This window comes from Danio rerio, chromosome 20 (assembly GCF_049306965.1).
Source record: "Danio rerio strain Tuebingen ecotype United States chromosome 20, GRCz12tu, whole genome shotgun sequence".
Lineage (NCBI taxonomy): Eukaryota > Metazoa > Chordata > Actinopteri > Cypriniformes > Danionidae > Danio > Danio rerio.
Genome location: NC_133195.1, coordinates 4323222 through 4342243, shown reverse-complemented (window position 1 = coordinate 4342243; position 19022 = coordinate 4323222). Strand labels below are relative to the sequence as shown.

The following is a 19022-nucleotide window of genomic DNA, read 5'->3' as shown; positions in this document are numbered from 1 at the left end:
TGAAGCTAGAGCCACCGGGCAGACAGAAGCCCTGCCCACCACGCGAATCCACGTCTGTTCTGATGTGAATTTGCGAATGAAGCGGGGTTTGACGCGCGTATGAAGCGAGTAAACTCAAATGTTCACGCGGCTATTTATGCGCGAATAGCACAATTTATCCGCGCGTTCCGCGTCTGGTGTGAACACAGCATAAGGCAGGATACAAAACCACTACTCAGAATCAACATACCAAAACAAGACGAACGACGAACTAACAAACAGAGGTGGAATGGTTGAATATATAATCCAGGTAATCAATGGTGAACGGAGACAGCTATGGTTGCAAACCAGTGTATATGACAGACTGGGTGTGTGCGCGAAGGAATGTATGGATTTGTAGTTCTTTTCACCACTGTAGTTCGCAGGGAGTACTACAGTGGCATCTAGTGGACATACACAGTCATGAAGTTGTATTGATAAATATCTTTTCCTAATTTGCTTTAATTTAGCAAATTCATTTTTTTTTTTTGTAATTGCGTGTGCTTTCTTAAATTGCAGCATGTTAATCTCTGTCGGCCACCATACTAAACAGTTAAAAACAGAAGCGTGACAGACGAGCATAAAATATATATTATTATACAGTCTATTATAAATACATTAATCTGCTAGCGCATTTGACCTCGCTAGTGTTAAATTAGTTGAATGACTATATTATATGTCAGCACGTTTCTTTTATTGGGAGCTGCTTTTTAATGTTTGCTTTTGAGGCAAACAGATGTTGAGCGTGACTCTGGCCTGCAGGCAAACAATATCTCCATCCACAGTCACTAAAACATAAATACAGACATGAAAACACCTGAGAGGAATACATGAGAAGGACAGACAATGGAGGAGTTGAAAGAACAGATTATGAGCAAGAGACTTTAAAGACTTACCACAAACACTGAACTGTAATTGTCAAAAGAAGAAGAAAAAAATAGTAAAGAGCCAAAATTCACTTTCACCTTCCAAGTTCCAGAATATAGGAAGCTGGATTTCTGAGGGACGTTTAGCCGTTTACTAATAAAAAAAAAAGTAGAGTTGAAGTTATAAGTTATTAAGTTGATTACTTATATTAAGTTATAAGTTATTCGCCCACCTGTTTATTTTTTTCCCCAATTTCTGTTTAACAGAGAGAAGATTTTATTTAACACATTTCTAAACATAATAGTTTTAATAACTCATCTCTAATAACTGATTTATTTTATCTTTGCCATGATGACAGTAAATAATATTTTGCTAGATATTTTTAAGACACTTTTATACAGCTTAAAGTGACATTTAAAGGCATAACTAGGTTAATTAGGCATATGTTAGGGTAATTAGGCAAGTTATTGTATAACGATGGTTTGTTCTGTAGACTATCGAAAAAATATATAGCTTAAAAAGGGGCTAATAATTTTGACCTTAAAATGATTTAAAAATAAATAAATAATGCTTTTATTCTAGCCGAAATAAAACAAATAAGACTTTCTCCAGAAGAAAAAATATTATCAGTCATACTGTGAAAATTTCCTTGCTCTGTTAAACATCATTTGGGAAATATATAAATAAGAAAAACAATTAAATAGGAGGCTAATAATTCTAACTTCAACTGTATATTGAATAAATAGTACATTTGTAATTACACTGTTAGCAAATAACACAGTATTTAACTGTATTATGAACTGTATTTTACTATAGGACAGCTATGCAGCAGGTTACAGTATTTAAAAGTAGCATTGTGAACACTGTATTTTACAGTATATATACAATGCTGTGAATACATACATAACAAAATTGTGCTGAAAATACAGTATTTTTTTGCTGTAATTAATTTACAGTAAAATACTGGCAATCTGCTGCCAGTAAGTTACTGCAGATTCTACAGGAAATTGTTAACAGTGTATGAGAACTCTTGAATCGTTTTTGTATAAGAAATGTTTCCACACTAGTTAGTTTAAAGATATTAAAAACTTCTCTTTTTAAGAATGCTTTTTAAGATTCTTGATCATTTTAGTGTGTTTGTGAATGATTATGTTTTTATGTTGAATCCTTGTATATTATTGCATGCTTTATTCTCGGTTTTTGTAGTGCTTTGGGTTTTGGAAAAGCGCATTACACAGAAAAAAAATGGTTTATTGGATTTACTACATTTTTTTAAGGTAAGTGGTTGCAAACAATTTATATAGCCACAATTTAATGGAACAAATGAAGTTGGACATTACTAAATTTCATCACAACGTGCCAACAATGCACCTTAACACCTTCTTTTTAGACCGAAACACCTATGAGTCCACAAAGTGGTGCGAACGGATTTGCAATTTAAACAACATGGTGCAAAACATGAAATTTACTATTGCACTGGTCTGAAAATAGCAACAAATCCTGTCAAACACATCTTGATCCTTAATGCACTAGATGTATTATAGGGCCCATAGAGTGTTTCTGTAACAACAGGGAGTGACACTGAAAACAGGTAGTATCCAAATGCAGGTTTATTTAAAGTCGGGCAAGCGATGGTCAATTGAGGTGCAAACAGATATATGTAGACAATCCAGAATCATAGTTGAATAACAGGCAAAAGGTCAAAAGGCAGGCGGCAGACAAGGACAAAAGGATAAGCTAGGCTAATAATCAAAAACACGGCAAAGGCAGACAAAGGAAAAACGCGTTGTAATGTCACTGATACAGCTAACAAGACTCAGCACGTGTGTGGAACAGAGGGGTTTAAATAGTCCAAATAATCATTGTGTTAGTGGCTTCAGCTGTGAGAGTGCAATCAGTGTGGATCTGGAACCGGTTGTGTGTGTGTGGCATGACTGGGTGTTGTAGTCCATAATATGGCAGATATGTAGTTCAATGAGTGTGAATGTTTTCCAGCGACCTCTAGTGGTTAGCAATCGCTGGTAATCATAACAGTTGCAGTTGTCACCATACAATTGAAATTTTGAGATATATATATTTCTACTAGACAAACATATTAGAAACAGACATAAAAAGTCCAAAGTCTGAAAATTGACAGCTAGAAAATTAGATTTAAGTTGAAATTGAGAAATGGGGCAAGGCAGTGGCGCAGTAGGTAGTGCTGTCGCCTCACAGCATAAAGGTCGCTGGGTCGCTGGTTCAAACCTCGGCTCAGTTGGTGTTTCTGTGTGGAGTTTGCATGTTCTCCCTGCCTTCGCGTGGGTTTCCTCCAGGTGCTCCGGTTTCCCCCACAGTCCAAAGACATGCGGTGCAGGTGAATTGGGTAGGCTAAATTGTCCGTAGTGTATGAGTGTGTGTGTGAATGTGTGTGTGGCTGTTTCCCAGAGATGGGTTGCGGCTGGAAGGGCATCTGCTGCATAAAAAACTTGCTGCATAAGTTGGCGGTTCATTCCGCTGAGGCGACCCCGGATTAATAAGGGGACTAAGCCGACAAGAAAATGAATGAATGAATGAATGAATGAAAGAAAACTGAGAAATAAAAAGTCACAATAGTAAGTAAATTGCAAATATCATCGTTGAAATTGGGACAAAAATGAAAAATAGAAACTCTGACAGTAGCGTTGTGACAGTAGCAATTGTAACTGTAAAATATAGTTGACATTTTAAGATGTAAAGTCACAAATTTCATATATAATTGCAAGTGTGAGATATACAATGTGACCGTTGACACTTTGATCATCGCAACTGAGACATACAGAAGTCAACATTTGAAGTGGATCATCACCTTTCATCAACAAAACAGAACAAAACAAAAGGAGAACATGGCAACTCCACAGAAATGCCAACTGGCCCAGCCGGGACTCAAACCAGCGACCTTCTTGCTGAGAGGCCACAGTGCTAACCACTGAGCCACAGTGCCACCAAAACTGCAACATTTAAACGAAATTCCAAGCTTCTTCAAAGAACCCCAAAGAACTTTACTGTGGTGGAAGTGAGCCAGGGAGGGTTTGGGAGTTCAGCACGTCCTCTAAATGCTCATGAAAGTGATTTTAAAAATAACCAGAGACCTAACAGATACACAGAGCTGAGATGAGGGCGAGTCAGTCCACTGGGCGGAAACTACTGGAACAATGGCGTGACATATTTTCCTGCTCGAGCCGACTGTTTGTTTTATTGAGTGTGTGTGTTTATGCGTGTTTGAGTGTGTCAGTGTGTGGGATTCATTAATTTGTGGGGTAATACCGGTAATTTTTGACTTTGCAAGTGCATTTCGGTTGGTCCCCATAAGAAAAATGGATCAAAAATCACACAGAATGATGTATTTTGAAGTATTACAAGACTGCAGAATGGTTTGGGGAAGTGTTACGTCTATAACATGAAACATGAAAACCCAATGTGTGTGTTGCTAGTATTCTTATGTACCCACAAGTATAGAAATAGCAGTAAATATTGGTAGCGTTAGGACATTTGTTTTGTTTCCCGTGCTGGCCATTACATTACAAACCACAGGAGAGGGCAAATTCTTCAGCAGGATAGCGCTCCTTCTCATACTTCAGTTTCCATATCAAAGTTCCTGAAAGCAAAGAAGGTCAAGTTGCTCCAAGATTGGTCAACCCCGTCACCTGACATGAACGTTATTGAGCATGACTGGGGTAAGATGAAGAAGGAGGTAGAGATCTGTGTGGGACTAAATTTTGAATCCCGCTCCCGCCCGCACCCGCCAGGTTTTAGCCCGAACCCGACCGCTCCCGCTTATATTAAGAATTTGTTGTCCCGCTGCCCGACCCGCCCTATTTTCTTGCCGTCGTGCCCGATCCCGCTAAAGAGCGGGGGAGAACAAAACCGAAAATCACCCAGCTATACAGTCCAGACAGCCAAGCTGTCTGTATAAACACACACACACACACAGCACCAAGCACACACACACACAGACAAAGCTCTCTCTCTCTCATAAGCGCGCACACTAACACACACACAAGCACCAAGCACACAGGCGTTTGCTGTTATATCAACTCAAAGGGTTGTAATACCATGTATCAAGTACCAATGTAATACCAAAAGGTTTTATATAAAGGTATATAAATCGGCTCGCTTACGGCCGCCGCATCTGGCCCGATTGATTCGGGCCGGAATCGGGCAGTGAGTCCACAAGCCGGGCCGAGTGGTAAGTCTCCGGCAGGCGAGAATCTAGCCGGAACCGGCCCGAGTGTATTTTGCTATCTGGGAAAGCTCTGTCTCTCTCTCATTCGCGCGCGCACTAACATACACACACACAAGCACCAAGCACACACACAGGCAAAGCTCTCTCTCTCTCTCTCATTTGTATAGCAATATCCGTGATATTGCTAGACAGCCCGCTCCCGTCCCAAATTAAACCCGTTACCGACCGCTCCCGCGATTTATTCGGAAATTTATTCCCGCGCCGCAGAAATCTGGTCGGGTCCCGCGGCGCCCACGGGACAGCCGCGGGAATGCAGACCTCTAGAAGGAGGCACTGAAGATGAATCCAAAGAATCTTGATGAACTCTGGGAGTCCTGCAAGAACACTTTCTTTGCCATTCCAGATGACTTCATAATCAGTGATTTGAGTCATTGCAGAGATGGATGCAGTCCTCCAAGCTCATGATGGAGTCAGACACAATATTCATTCTGTCTCCACTGCAGCAGGACTTTATATTCTATACTGGATATTATTTCTGTTAATTGACAAAACTTTTGTCCAAGCAAAGTCAGACCTTACTGTCCTAATTAAATATTTATAAATAAAGGCATGATCATATTTTATTTTGGTAAAATAAGCGTAATCTAGAGGCCTTTGCCTTTCGTATAAGCCACTTCTGATACCAAATGATCAACTAGAAGTCAAGATATTATTTGTTGTTCCTGAAACTTGGATAGGCGACAAGACTATAGTTAGGTAGTGTATATATATAGAAACCAGAAGTATACATACACTGTATAAAAAGGAAAGTTTCTGATTGGCTAATTGACAACATTTAAGTTAATTGGAAGCACAACTGTACAATAGTATTTGTGTGACAACATGGGACAATCAACAAGCCAGAATCAGCAAAAAGCCAGGAGGACAAAGGGGAAAGCTTACAAGCCTAGGAACACCATCCCAACTGTTAAGTATGGGGCCGGCAGGATCATATTGTGAGGGTTGTTTTGCTGCAGGAGGGACTGGTCCACTTCACAGCATAGACACTCATGAAGAAAGAACATTATGTAAAAAAACTGAAGCAACTTCTCAAGACATCAGCCAGGAAATTAAAACTTGGCCACAAATGGGTCTTCCAAACAGACCATGACCCCAAGCATACTGCCAAATTAGTTCAAATGTGCTTTAAGGACAACAGAATGAATGTTTTGGAGTGGCCATCACAAAGCCCTGATCTCAATCCTATAGAAAATTTGTGACCAGAGCAGAAAAAGCTTGTGCGAACAAGACAGCCTACAAATCTGACTCCGTTACACCAATTCTGTCAGGAGGAATGGGCCAAAATTCCTTTAAACTATTGTGAGAAGCTTGTGGAAGGATACTCAAAACATGTGACCAAAGTTATACAGTTTAAAAGCAAAGTTAAAAAAATACCAAGGAAATGTTTGTAAACTTTTGACTGTCTAGAAATTAATAAAAAATTCTCAAACAAAAATATTCTGGCATTTAGCAAATGTAAATCATTTAGATAAGTATGATTAGTTTAGTATGATTTACCATCTGACATTTAAAAAAAATGGTTATGTTCCTTTTTTTTTAAAGTGTATGTAAATTCTGGTTTCAACTGTATATGTACAGTTTGAACAGAATAAACATCCTTATGTCTAGGAGAATTCCCCATAAAACATGAAAACCCAAATTGTATGTGAGAGAGAGACAGAGAGAATGTGTGTGTGTGTCTTTGTGTATGTGACAGGTGGGTGGGTCACATCTGTTTCCTGCTCTTCCAGAACACTCTACCCCTGAGTGCTATAGCCGGCCTCTCACAAACTCAACAGCACAATGTCTATCCCAGCCTTCATTCTACAGTTCCTCTGTGGTCCTGCGCCCAAACACTGCGCCTTAAAACAGGTTATTTTTAAAAACAAACGGAAACAACTGAGCTGAATCTTTCCTTGATAACATCCCCGTGAAAAGCCACCCGGTCAAACAGGTAGAGCTTTAACAAATGGCACAACACCAAACCACAAACCTTCCGTTTACTTCGCTTCAGGCATATTCTTCAAAAAAAAAAAACACCTTTTGTGTAATTATGGAGGGATGGACAGAATTGGCTCACACATGGCTGTCATTTGCTCGACCTGGGGTTCCACTGTCTAACTGTCCACATATGGGGATGAAAAGGCAGTATGGGAGCCAAAAGCATATATCTGAATTTACTGTGCTCATAAAACAGTAGGCAAAAAAGTTCCTGGATGACTTAGTATTTCCGAAAAGACTCAGAAGTGCACATTTACTGACCCACGAGGCTTGTGGCGGTCACGTGATGGAAAAAACATAGCAGATGTAGTATGTGGTACACAAGCAGAACTGCATACTACAAACAGTCATGCAATTGAGAATGTAATGTTTTAAATTATGTTATGAAAATGCATACTTAACTTGATTTGATTGATTGTAACAGATTGGTTGGTTGGTTGGTTGGTTGGTTGGTTGGTTGGTTGAATAAATATACTGGTTGGTTGGATGATTTGTTGATTATATAGGTTGGTTGGCTGGTTGGTTGATTGATTATATAGGTAGGTTGGTTGAATATATAGGTTATATGGGTTGGTTGTTGACTATATAGGTTGAATGGTTGGTAGGTTGGTTGGTTGATTATATAGGTTGGTTGGTTGGTTGGTTATATGGTTTGGTTGTTGACTATATAGGCTGAATGGTTGGTTGGTTGGTTGGTTGACTATATAGGTTGGTTGGTTAGTAGGTTGGTTGGTTGATTGGTTGATAGATTGATTATATAGGTTGGTGGGTTTATTAGTTGGGTGGTTGGATGGTTGATTATATAGGCTGGTTGATTGGCTAGTTGGTTGATTGATTATATAAGTTGGTTGGTTAGTAGGTTGATTGGTTGGTTGGTTATATAGGTTGGTTGGTTGATTATATAGGTTGGTTGGCTGGTTGGTTGATTGATCATATAGGTAGGTTGGTTGAATATATAGGTTGGATGGTTGGTTGGTTGATTATATAGGTTGGATGGTTGGTTATATAGGTTGGTTGTTGACTATATAGGCTGAATGGTTGGTTGGTTGACTATAGGTTGGTTGGTTAGTAGGTTGGTTGATGGATTTATTATATAGGTTGGTTGGTAGGTGGGTTGGTTGGTTGGTTTATTAGTTGGGTGGTTGGTTGGATGGTTGATTATATAGGCTGGTTGATTGGCTAGTTGGTTGATTGATTATATAAGTTGGTTGGTTAGTAGGTTGATTGGGTGGTCGATTTTATAGGTTGGTTGGTTGGTTGGTTGGTTAAATAGTTTGGTTGGTTGGTTGGTTGATTATATAGGTTGGTTGGTTGATTATATAGGTTAGTTGATTGGTTGGTGGAATATATATTTTGGTTGATTGATTGATTATATAGGTCGGTAGGTTGATTATATAGGTTAGTTGGTTGATTGGTTGATTGATTGATTAATCGATTGATTGATTAATTATACAGGTTGGTTAGTTGGTTGGTTGGTTGGTTGGTTGGTTAAATAGATTGGTTGATCATATAAGTTGGTTGGTTGATTAGTTGATTTATTGGTTAATTGATTGATTATATTGGTTTGTTAATGCATTAACTAATAAGCACTGATATTTGTAATATTCCTAATTGTATTATACAAAGAATTTATACTTTTGTGTAAAAGTTTAAAAATAAAACAGTCCAAATAAAAAAATAGACAGTATATTGTTTTTTTTTTTTTTACTATGAATAATTTTATTCTATACAAATATATAAATATTATTAAATTATTTATATGTAATGATAATAATAATAATAATAATATCAGTAAGATTAATAAATAACCTGGGGCTCTCTGGTTGGGAACTAAACAAAATATATAAATATCAAATTGTTTACGAGGGTAAGTGAATAATATCTGGGTGAAATATAATATATAACATTATAGGCAGTTAAATAAAATAAAAAAACAATATGATCAAATTAAAACATGATCAAAGTTTAATGTTATATTATTTTAATGAGTTAATCCAGCTTTTGACTTTTTTATCATACACATTTTATCTTGATGTTTTAAGTTTGTTTGCAAGTTGAAACAACTCGTAAAGTCAACATGATTCAACTCAAGAATTTTCTACACTAAAAATCCCATTGAGGCATACAAACAAAAGGAATAGTAAGATAAGAGAAAGCCCGTCAGTGCAGTCTCCTATTATAAACTCCTGTGTCAGCCTTCAATACCGACTGAATGGACACAGTGGACACTGTTTGTTCCAACTGACCCTCTCTATTCATATCCACCAGCATGTTGGGACAGAGCGGTCGCTAACACGGATTCTCCGATAAGAATCAGCAGGGGTTGCTAACACCAAAACACACACACACACACACACACACACACACACGCACACACACACAGTTCAGAATGTTCCTCAACTGCACCATGTGTTTTTAAAATCACAAACTCTGTCTGAGAGGGAGCAAAGGAAGTCAGGAAGAAATCTTGGGAAGGAAACGTGCGCGCGAGAGAGAACAGCTGATCGGAATGCTTGGGAAATCACAGGGTTCCTGTTCACGGCAGCCTCCACCTATAACAGATCTCCTCCAGTGTTAGATAACAGCATTTGTGTCAAACTGCTAAGCTGCTTGTGTCCAAACTGCTCTGTATTGAGCTTTGTGTGGTCTGATTACATTTCAATGTATGATAGACCCCACTTATTAATTCTTAAAACAAGACCACATGTTTTGCTTGTCTAGAAAATGTTTCTTGATTCAAAGATTTGTAGATATTTGGACTCGAAATTAGGCAAAAAATCTAAGTAAGAAAAGCCTTTATTTGAAGAGTAAACTCTGCATGCGCATTTTGACTAGCTGTAGTTTTGCAATAATTGTTATGTAATATATAAATATAATAGAATACATTGCAATATTTTGCTTTTCAGCGATGTGCATTGCAATATGGAACTACAATTCACCAAATAGATTGAATAACTCCTTTTTTTGTGAAAAAAATGCCTATTTCAGAATGTTTAGGATGATTTTATAAGGGAGTAAATTTGCATAAATTATTTAAATGAACTTTTAACTAGATTTTTATTGGGGGGAAAAAAATGACAAAAAGTTCTTTATATTTATATAAGTCTGATGGGGAGTTCAATACCAGATGCGGTTTGCGCAATTAGATTGGGCTATTAGCACGTATGTTTACTCGCTTCAATCGCACGTAAAATTCACTTACAATACTAGAGCAAGCTTCTGATTGGTTAACACGGTGCGAATGTCTGCCAAAGTTCTGATTTTTCAACTCAAGCGATTCACAAGAATCACACGTTAAGGGTGTCGAATCGCGTCTTTGCATTGACTTAACATTTAAATCACTCGCACTTGATGCTTCATTCATGTTTGGTGTGAATGTACCATTACTGTCAGTTGGGCACAAATATTCAAAAATCGAATGTAAAATGACACTTGGCTGTCTTCGATAATATAATGGAATTCAATTAGGCCCCGTTTACGCTGCCAGTTAAATGTGAGCCAATTCCGATTTTTTGTTCATATGTGACACAGATCGGATCTGTTCTATGATCGTGCAAACAAAAAAAAACGGCATGCATTCGGATATTCAGAGATGGGTTTCAGGCCTCCTTCATATGTGGAAATAAATCAGATGTTGATCGGATATGTGACAATGCGACTGTCATGTAAACAGGCAGATCGGATTTATTGAGGCGTTCCGTTCTGTACATCATTAAACTTGCGACAATGTGGTGCTTCTCCGCGGTTTAATGACGTAGAAAGAAGAGCGTGTGTGGAGATGCCGACGTGGTAAACAACATCAACACATAGGAGGAAAGTGGTCAGTCGCCACAATTTGCTCCCACCAGACTTGAGATCTCTCTCGAGTTCCTCTGAATGGTGGATGACATCGTAAAGCATATAAACCATAAGCACAAGCTGCGATGACGGCCCTTTACCACCTCCGCCTCAAAATCATTTTAAAGTTGGGCAAACTTCGTGTTGTAACTTTTGCTTTTTGTCGCTATTAATACACGCGCTGCGGGCTACACACATAACAACTTTATTCTCTCCAACACCAGTGCGCACACAGGCAAAGACTACGGCTGTTTCTCAAATCCAAGAACGCAGAGAATGGACTTGTGTTCTTGTGGAGAGCGGTCTTGCCAGGTGTCCTCGGAAGAACGAACTCAGGAGACCGCGAGGGCAGAGAACGCGTCCTTTGAGAAATGAGATGCTGCGTTCTTCCTGATGGTCACATGACCTTCACGTGTTTTTAATGGTAAATTATTTAAACATTTCAGCATTCATACAACGACTTATTGTTTTTCCCCTTTTCAAAATATATACTTTGCATAAAAACATTATAAATATACTCTGCACAATATAAATAAAACAGATTTTAAAACGAATTTTAGCAAACAAACACCCTTAATGTGTTTATGCCTTTATTAAGATGTCCATGGTAACGTTTACTTTTACCGTTTCATTTAGGGAAACTCCTGAGGTAAATATTTAATATCTGTGAACTTTAATAATAAATCTAAATAAAATGCAGCGCTTCCCACCTCCAGTCGCAATGACTTCTGGGACTTCCAGAGCGAGTTCGGTGCTCAAGTCTGCATCGGTGCGTCCTCGATATCAAGATCACATCCGGGAAGTTTCACGCGTCCTCCGTACTTGCCGTCTTGAGTATTGGAACTGAACTTAGGCAGCTGATGATGACGTTGCACGAGAACACGAGGACGCAAGACCGCTGAAGAACGCATACTGAGAAACAGCCAACATCTTCAACTACACACACACATCAGGGCCATACCATTACATAAACTGCATGGGGGTAAATCTGGACTAAACCATTCACTGCTTATACTACACTTGGCATATTTCACAGAGATAAAAGCAAGACAATTTCTTCCATCGTGGCAAGTGTTGCACAGACAAACCCGCCTTTATGCATGCACGACATCTTAAATTGTATGGCAAGTATAAACGCATGAATTGGATATGGGTCACAATTAAAACAACGAGTAAACAGACAGGCAAACAAATCAGATAAAGGCACCAAATTAGAATTGGGCATCAAGACCTGACAATGTAAACGAGGCTTTAGGCCCCGTTTACACTAGTGCGTTTTAGTTTTAAAACGGCGTTTTAGAATGAAAACGATCCGCGTCAACACTCGCGTTTTACCCAGCGTTTCTGAACTGCTCTCAGTCCACACCAAGACGCTGGAAACGCACATCACGTGACCACACACACACACTCTCAGGCAAGCGCTGCAGCCCATCTACCCAGATGAGAGCTGTGCTAGTCGGACTTCTCATCAAGCATCTCCCGCTGGATCTAATCTCACTATATTTATTAAATGTGATTTTTCATTCATCTTGTTGTCTTTATTAAATGACATGTTCCCTGACTTTGGTCATTGGAATCTATTACTTGTTCTCAGGTAACGTGTTTTGGCTTAGCGCAAAGATAAGTTAATGATTAATGTAACCACGTAGCCTATTCTGTATTTTGACTGATCGCTTGCCTTTATTTCCTATAATGTATAAACTTAATAATGGCCATTATCGATTAGTAAAACTGATATTCAGCAAAAGAGAGGGTGTTTCGTATTTTCACTGAAATTGAAAGGAGGCAGTTGTTATCGGCTCCGTTTTGTTATAAATATCCACACAGTGAAGATGACGCTCATATATGCAGCACGACGCCTCAACATTTCTGCTGTCTAAGTTGCTAATATTAAAATGAAAATAGGCAGTTCCTTAAATCATGTTTACATTTTATTGTTGAGAAAGTGAAACAACGTAGCCAGGGTGATGTGAATGAAGTTATAAAGTACACTGTTCCCTTTGAAGATTTACCCGTGTCCTCGGTATAGTCTGCTTTTCCATATAAAACTGAGAAGAAGAGACTGCAGCCTTGATCAAACTTGCGAAGTCTGAACTTACAAGGAGAGGATGCAGGGCTGAACTTTGTGTGTTAGGCTACTTAATATTGAGGAAAAGCCCAATCAGAGAGGCGAATGTCTGCAGCCCCGCCTCCGTTTTCAGATGTCTCCGTTTTCCATCATCCACACTGAGACGGAGCAGCAGCGTTTCAGAATGAAAACGGCCTCTCCAGCGTTTTCGAAACGCTCCGTTTTCGGCGCTCAAACTTCAGCATTTTCAAACTAAAACGCATTAGTGTAAACGGGGCCTTAGTCTTTGTTAAAGCAACAAATGCTATTGTTTCTTATGCCTGAATGCTTTAAACTGACTTGATATGTTTAACAGGAGAAAAAAAATGCAATTATTAAACTTTAAAGCCACAATTGTACAACTTTACAATTGTGTACATGTTCCTGGTCAACAAAAACCCATACTTGACATTGCAGATCCAGCAATTATTGCGGATGCACACATTGCAATATCAATGCTGAAATGATATAATGCCAAGCCCTAGCCAGGTGTTTAAACACATACACCCTTCCTGATGAAGCAGTGTATTGGAGGGTCTCTCTGAGAGATCTAAGAGCGAGCAGAAGCCAAGCTGTTCGGCGGATGAACTACTGACCAAAGCGCAGAGCAGGTCCACCGCCTCCAGAATGAGCTCCTGATGTCCGACGCGGGTAACCGATAGCTCCTCCAGCTCCTGATGGGAAATCTTCAGCAGCCGCTCTCCACTGATCTTCTCTCTCTCGAAGTTGGAGATATACTGCTGGAGGCTGTCATCCAGCCCTGAGGGACAGAAAACAAAGACAGTCTTTCAGGTAAATCCACATTTTTATCTGACATCTCAACTGTCTGCGCAAACATGGAGATGTTGAGTCAATATGGAGACGCTTGCGTTAGATCGAAGACTCTCGCTCTCGCTGAGTGAGAGTTACCTGATCAAAAAAGGTTGGGACAGGAGCAGTTTAGGGTTAGTAATCAGGTAATTTGGATTTGAAACAGGTGATGTCAACAGGTGACTGTAATTATAATTTAGTACAAAAGCAGCATCCAAAAAAGGTCTTTAAGGAGCAAAGATGGACCGAGGATCGTGAGAAAATTATTCAAATGTTTAAAAACAAAGTTCCTCAAAGAAAGAGAGGACGAAATTTGGATATTTCGCTTTCAACAGTGGATAACATCATTAAAAGATTCAAGGAATCTGAAGGAAATTCAGTGTGTGAAGGATAAGGGCACAAGACTAAGCTGAACAACCGCAATCTCCGATCCCTAATGCCTAGTTCACACTGGAGGATTTTAAGCCTGATTTGAGCCCGATTTGGAAGTTAACGAGCTCGCCGACAGATCGGGCTGTGATCGGGAAGAAATCTGCGGGTGCACGGCGCTCGCCGCTCTTAATGTGTGAACTACTGAACAACGCATCAACGAGGCTCGCTGACGCGTCGCAGACGGAAATCCAACATTTAGCATGCTAAATATTCCAGAGCAGTCGGCCGACTCAACCCCACGTGTGGTCAGATGTAGTGACGAGCTGCAGCCAATGAGAGAGCATATCAGCATGAGCTGAATGCATGTGGTTGTAAGGAGCTCAGCAGAAACATCTGTGATTGGTCAGAATGGGCATCGGTGCACTCGCTTCATTCTGCGTTAGCACAGACATGAGAGGAGGATATATTAACAGTGGAACTAGAATTCTGTAACTATTAGAATTACCATACTGCTCATTCTGACCGTTCTCATATAAAACGCCATATTGCCACAACATATTTACATTCAAAGCTATTATTGAGATATTAAAATTAAGCTTTGAATGTCTGGCATCATATTTAATGACACCATTACCCTAAAAATATTATCTTTTTTTGGTAATACAGCCTATAAATATGTAGCTAGGCTTTCATTTTCACTTTCAAACAGGAGCTATTCGGCACAGAATATGCTGTTTTGAAAGATATCTGAAGTAAATTGATGTTTTTTGCCATCAGAAAGTTTTATTTATGTTAGCAGGAAGTTGCTAGGCAAGGAAATGCACACATATTTAAAGTCACAGCGAAAAGTATCAGATATGCATGCAGTCATGTTGACCAATATGGTAATTTAAGGCAGAAATGCTCAGTTCTTTACTGTTTTGTAATAAAAAAAATAACAATGTCAGAAAGAAATACACTAATAGTTAGAAAACGGCAGGGTGTTATTTGTTAGTTTTATTTCAAAGTTATACAATTACAAAAATTAAAAACTCGCTGTGTATCTATCCACTCGAACCTTGCAGATGAGTGATTAATGCGCTGATAAATCAGCTGATTTGACGATGTTTTTAAATGATTTCTCCAAAGCTTGAAACGCTGTCAGTGATGTAATCAGCACACAAGCAGCCAGTAGTGTTCAGCTTTTTCTGACAACTCCTCCCTCAAATTTTCATTGGCTGTGGTTTGGTAGCTTGAATGAGCTGATGGGGAATGAGTTGTTGTCAGATCATGTAGTGTGTGACCCCCCTCTTGTGGATCATTCACAGAGTGTTGCGTAGTGTGAACACCACAGAGATTAAAAGACACAAAGTCAAGTCATGTTGTGTGAACGGCACAGCGATCTGCTGATGTTTAATATCCTGTAGTGTGAACTAGGCTTAAGGCAGCACTGCATCAAGAATTGTCAATCATCTATAAGCATTATCACCACATGGGCTCAGCACTACTTTGGAAACCCTGTCAAGTACCACAATACATAGTTACATCAACGAATGCCAGTAAAAACTGTACTGTGCCTAAAAGAAGCCCTATGTTAACAGTGTCCAGAAGCGCCATCAACTTCTCTGGGCTCGGAGGCATATGGGATGGATCATCACACAGTGGAAACTTGTACTATGGTCAGATGAATCAGTATTTCAGGTACTTTTTGGGAGAAATGAACCTTGTGTACTTCAGACCAAAGAAGAAAAGGATCATCTAGACTGTTACCAGCAACAAATCCAAAAGCAATGGTATTCTGTGATGGTATTGGGTTGTGTCAGTGCCCTTGACAAAGGTGACTTGCACTTCTGTGATGGAAACATTAATGCTGAAATGTACATATTCTGTGGAGGAAGAGAATACAGGTTCTTGACTGGCCTGCCTGCAGTCCCGACCTGTCTCCAATAGAGAATGTGTGGCACATTTTGAAGCGGAAAATTCGACAACGAAGACCCCGTGCTGTTGCCCACCTTAAGACTTGTTTGCAAGCAGAATGGGACAAAATTACACCTGAAACACTTCATTACTTGGTCTCTAAATGTCTTTAAAGTGTTGCGAAAAGGAATGGCAACATTATAAGTTTGTAAATGCTTTACTGTTCCAACTATTTTTTAAACGTGTTGCAAGAACCAAAATTGAAATATGTGTTTATTTTGAGAAAAATAAATCATGAGAGGCACATTAAATAAACTGCTGTTGTATAGTCTGCAACTCAAAAGTAAATTTAGAAATCACTTCTTTTTTTAATTTTATTTGCATTTTCGATAATGTCCCATATTTTTCTGATTTAGGGTTGTATGTCAAATGGAGTACACTTTGAAAGCCTGCAAAAAATGGCATTTTTATTTAGAGATTTGCTTTGTTTCTACCCTAAATATCTTTAAAGTCTTAAATCAAGAAGCATTTTCTAGACAAGTGAAAAATATTGTTTTGTTTTCAGAAATAATAGCTTAAAGGGCACCTAGGTTACCCCTTTTTTTTCAGATTTAATATAAGTCTTTTGCGTCTCTAGAATGTGTATATAAAGTTGTTGCTGTTTTATACATATTTCCACCAGGGGGTGGTTTTGTCGTACTGCCCCTTTAAGATGAGTCTTCCCTGCCTACTGTTTCTACGTGCCTTCCCGTGTGCTTTAATCTCGTCCCTCGGCTGCGTCAGACAACAGACAGACTTAAAGGAAGAAGGTCTTACATAGCGTTTGTGAGAAATACTACAGTAAGAACTTTACTAATCAGTATTTGTTGTGAAGTTGCATTGATGAGTCACACGCAATATCGTTACAAAGTTCGCGTGCGCGCACACACCGACGCACGCACACCGCAGCTGACACACACACACACAAACAGGCAGACAGACAGAGCACACTTAGCATTGCACTGTTTTTGCATGCAAATGTGACAGGATACAGGCTAATCTCCACTGCTGCGTGGATATCTGTGATGTTATTGTAAAAAATAAACCTGATTTAACGTCCACAAACCGGGATTGACGCGTTTTCCTTTCAAATTGTTCTGACACGCGGCAGTGCAGATAAAGTAAAGTTGAAGTAAATCGCTGTAATTAATTACACACGTGTACTGTGTTAAAACACTTTAAACATGTGAAAATCACATTTGATGATGATTGCTGATTCTAGCGAACAGAACAGACCTTTTATTCCCGGTTGCTTTGCGTATGTTTGGTCTTGTTGACATATACACATGACTACCAGGACATGTTAATACGCAGCTGTCAATCAATTCAGTGGGCGGGGGGACCGCACTCCTACGTAAAGTTGCGGTCGGTCTGAAAACAGCTCCAATTGGTCCACCGTTTTATATTGTTAAATTGAACAAAAAGGACTGGGTGTGTTTATATCACCCCAATATGATGGTCTATACACTATATAGTGTATAGGAGGTATAGGAGTGTGAGATGCAGGACTGCCAGACTCAAGAACTCTTTCTTACCATCAGCTATTAGACTTCTAAACAGATAACCAATGCACATAACAGTCTCTTTTTCTGCCAATTGCACTAGGCACTTTTTGCATAATAAGCACAATTAAAAAAACACTGTACATTGTTTACATCTGTTTCATTCCTCAAATCAGTTTTATATATTGTTTACTTTCATAGATATTTATATACTTACATTTTATAATCATACTTCAGCCACTTCTGTGTATATATGTGTATTTATGTGTATGTCATGTATGATGTGTATGTTGTGTGTATGACTTCACTGTGGACAGCAAAGTAAGAATCTCATTGTACAGGGAAACGTGTTTCCTTACTGTGCACATGACAATAAACAGTTGAATTGAATTGAATTGAATTGAATATATACACATATGTTTGTCCAAATAGCTTAAAAAGTAGATTTTTTACCATAGGTGCCCTTTAAATTTTTTCCTTAAAGCAAGCTAAATAATCTACCCGTTAGGTAAGCAAAATAAACTTATTCAAAACTGAAACCATTGGTAGATTAGCTTGTTTTAAGAAAGAAACTCGCTTAATTCTGACCAATAGTTTCTGAAAACAAAACTGTATATATCACTTGTCCACATAATGCTTCTTGATTTAAGAATTTTTAGATGTTTGGATTAGAAATAAGACAAACACGCTTAACATAAACTAAAGTTAGGTCATGTTTTAGTGAGTCCGAACTAACAGTTAATTAATATAAGTCTGTAAAACAAAATCCTGCGTATTAGTTGAAACTAATAAGGAGCCTTCTGTCCACTGTTTGTTGGACTGCAGTATAAGAGTGTCTCTTTGTTGGGGGTAGAAGCGCTTTTTAAAATCAAAGGGAAAGTGAGAAAAGAAGGCAAAGCGGGGTCAAAGGTCACATTTAGGGAGTCCTGAATGCCTTCGCTCTCAGCGCCCCTACTGAGAGACAACAGCTGCATTTTCTGAGCTCAGAAAGAGAGACGCTGCGTCAATAGTGCCGACTGAGAAAAGCCTCCCCGTTTGAGAGAAGTGTCAACAAAAAGAGTCAATGCCTTGTGAGCAAACTAGCATCAGCTTTTGTTGACGGAGTATTTCTGCATTAAAAACACTGGCAAAACTGAAGGGTATGCTTGATTTGTTTGATTGACATGCTCATTTGGTGATGAAGGGCTGCTGGGATTTTTGTATGTCAATAAACTGGTGAAATGGCGAGGGGAAAAGTTTCAAATGGATAAGCAGTTAAAATCCCCAAATCTGAATCAGAATGAGATTTAATGCCTAAAATGTTTAGACACACACACATACACAAGGATTAGTC

The 19022-nt window shown here is 38.9% G+C and overlaps 1 protein-coding gene across 1 annotated transcript in view; it reads right to left on the bottom strand.

Annotated features, from left to right (window-relative positions):
* cnksr3 (cnksr family member 3) overlaps nucleotides 1-19022 on the bottom strand; it is a 70467-nt gene that overhangs the window by 31664 nt on the left and 19781 nt on the right. The window contains 1 exon segment of the mRNA NM_001113647.1: nucleotides 13667-13830. Within this exon segment, the coding sequence (NP_001107119.1) occupies nucleotides 13667-13830 (164 nt within the window).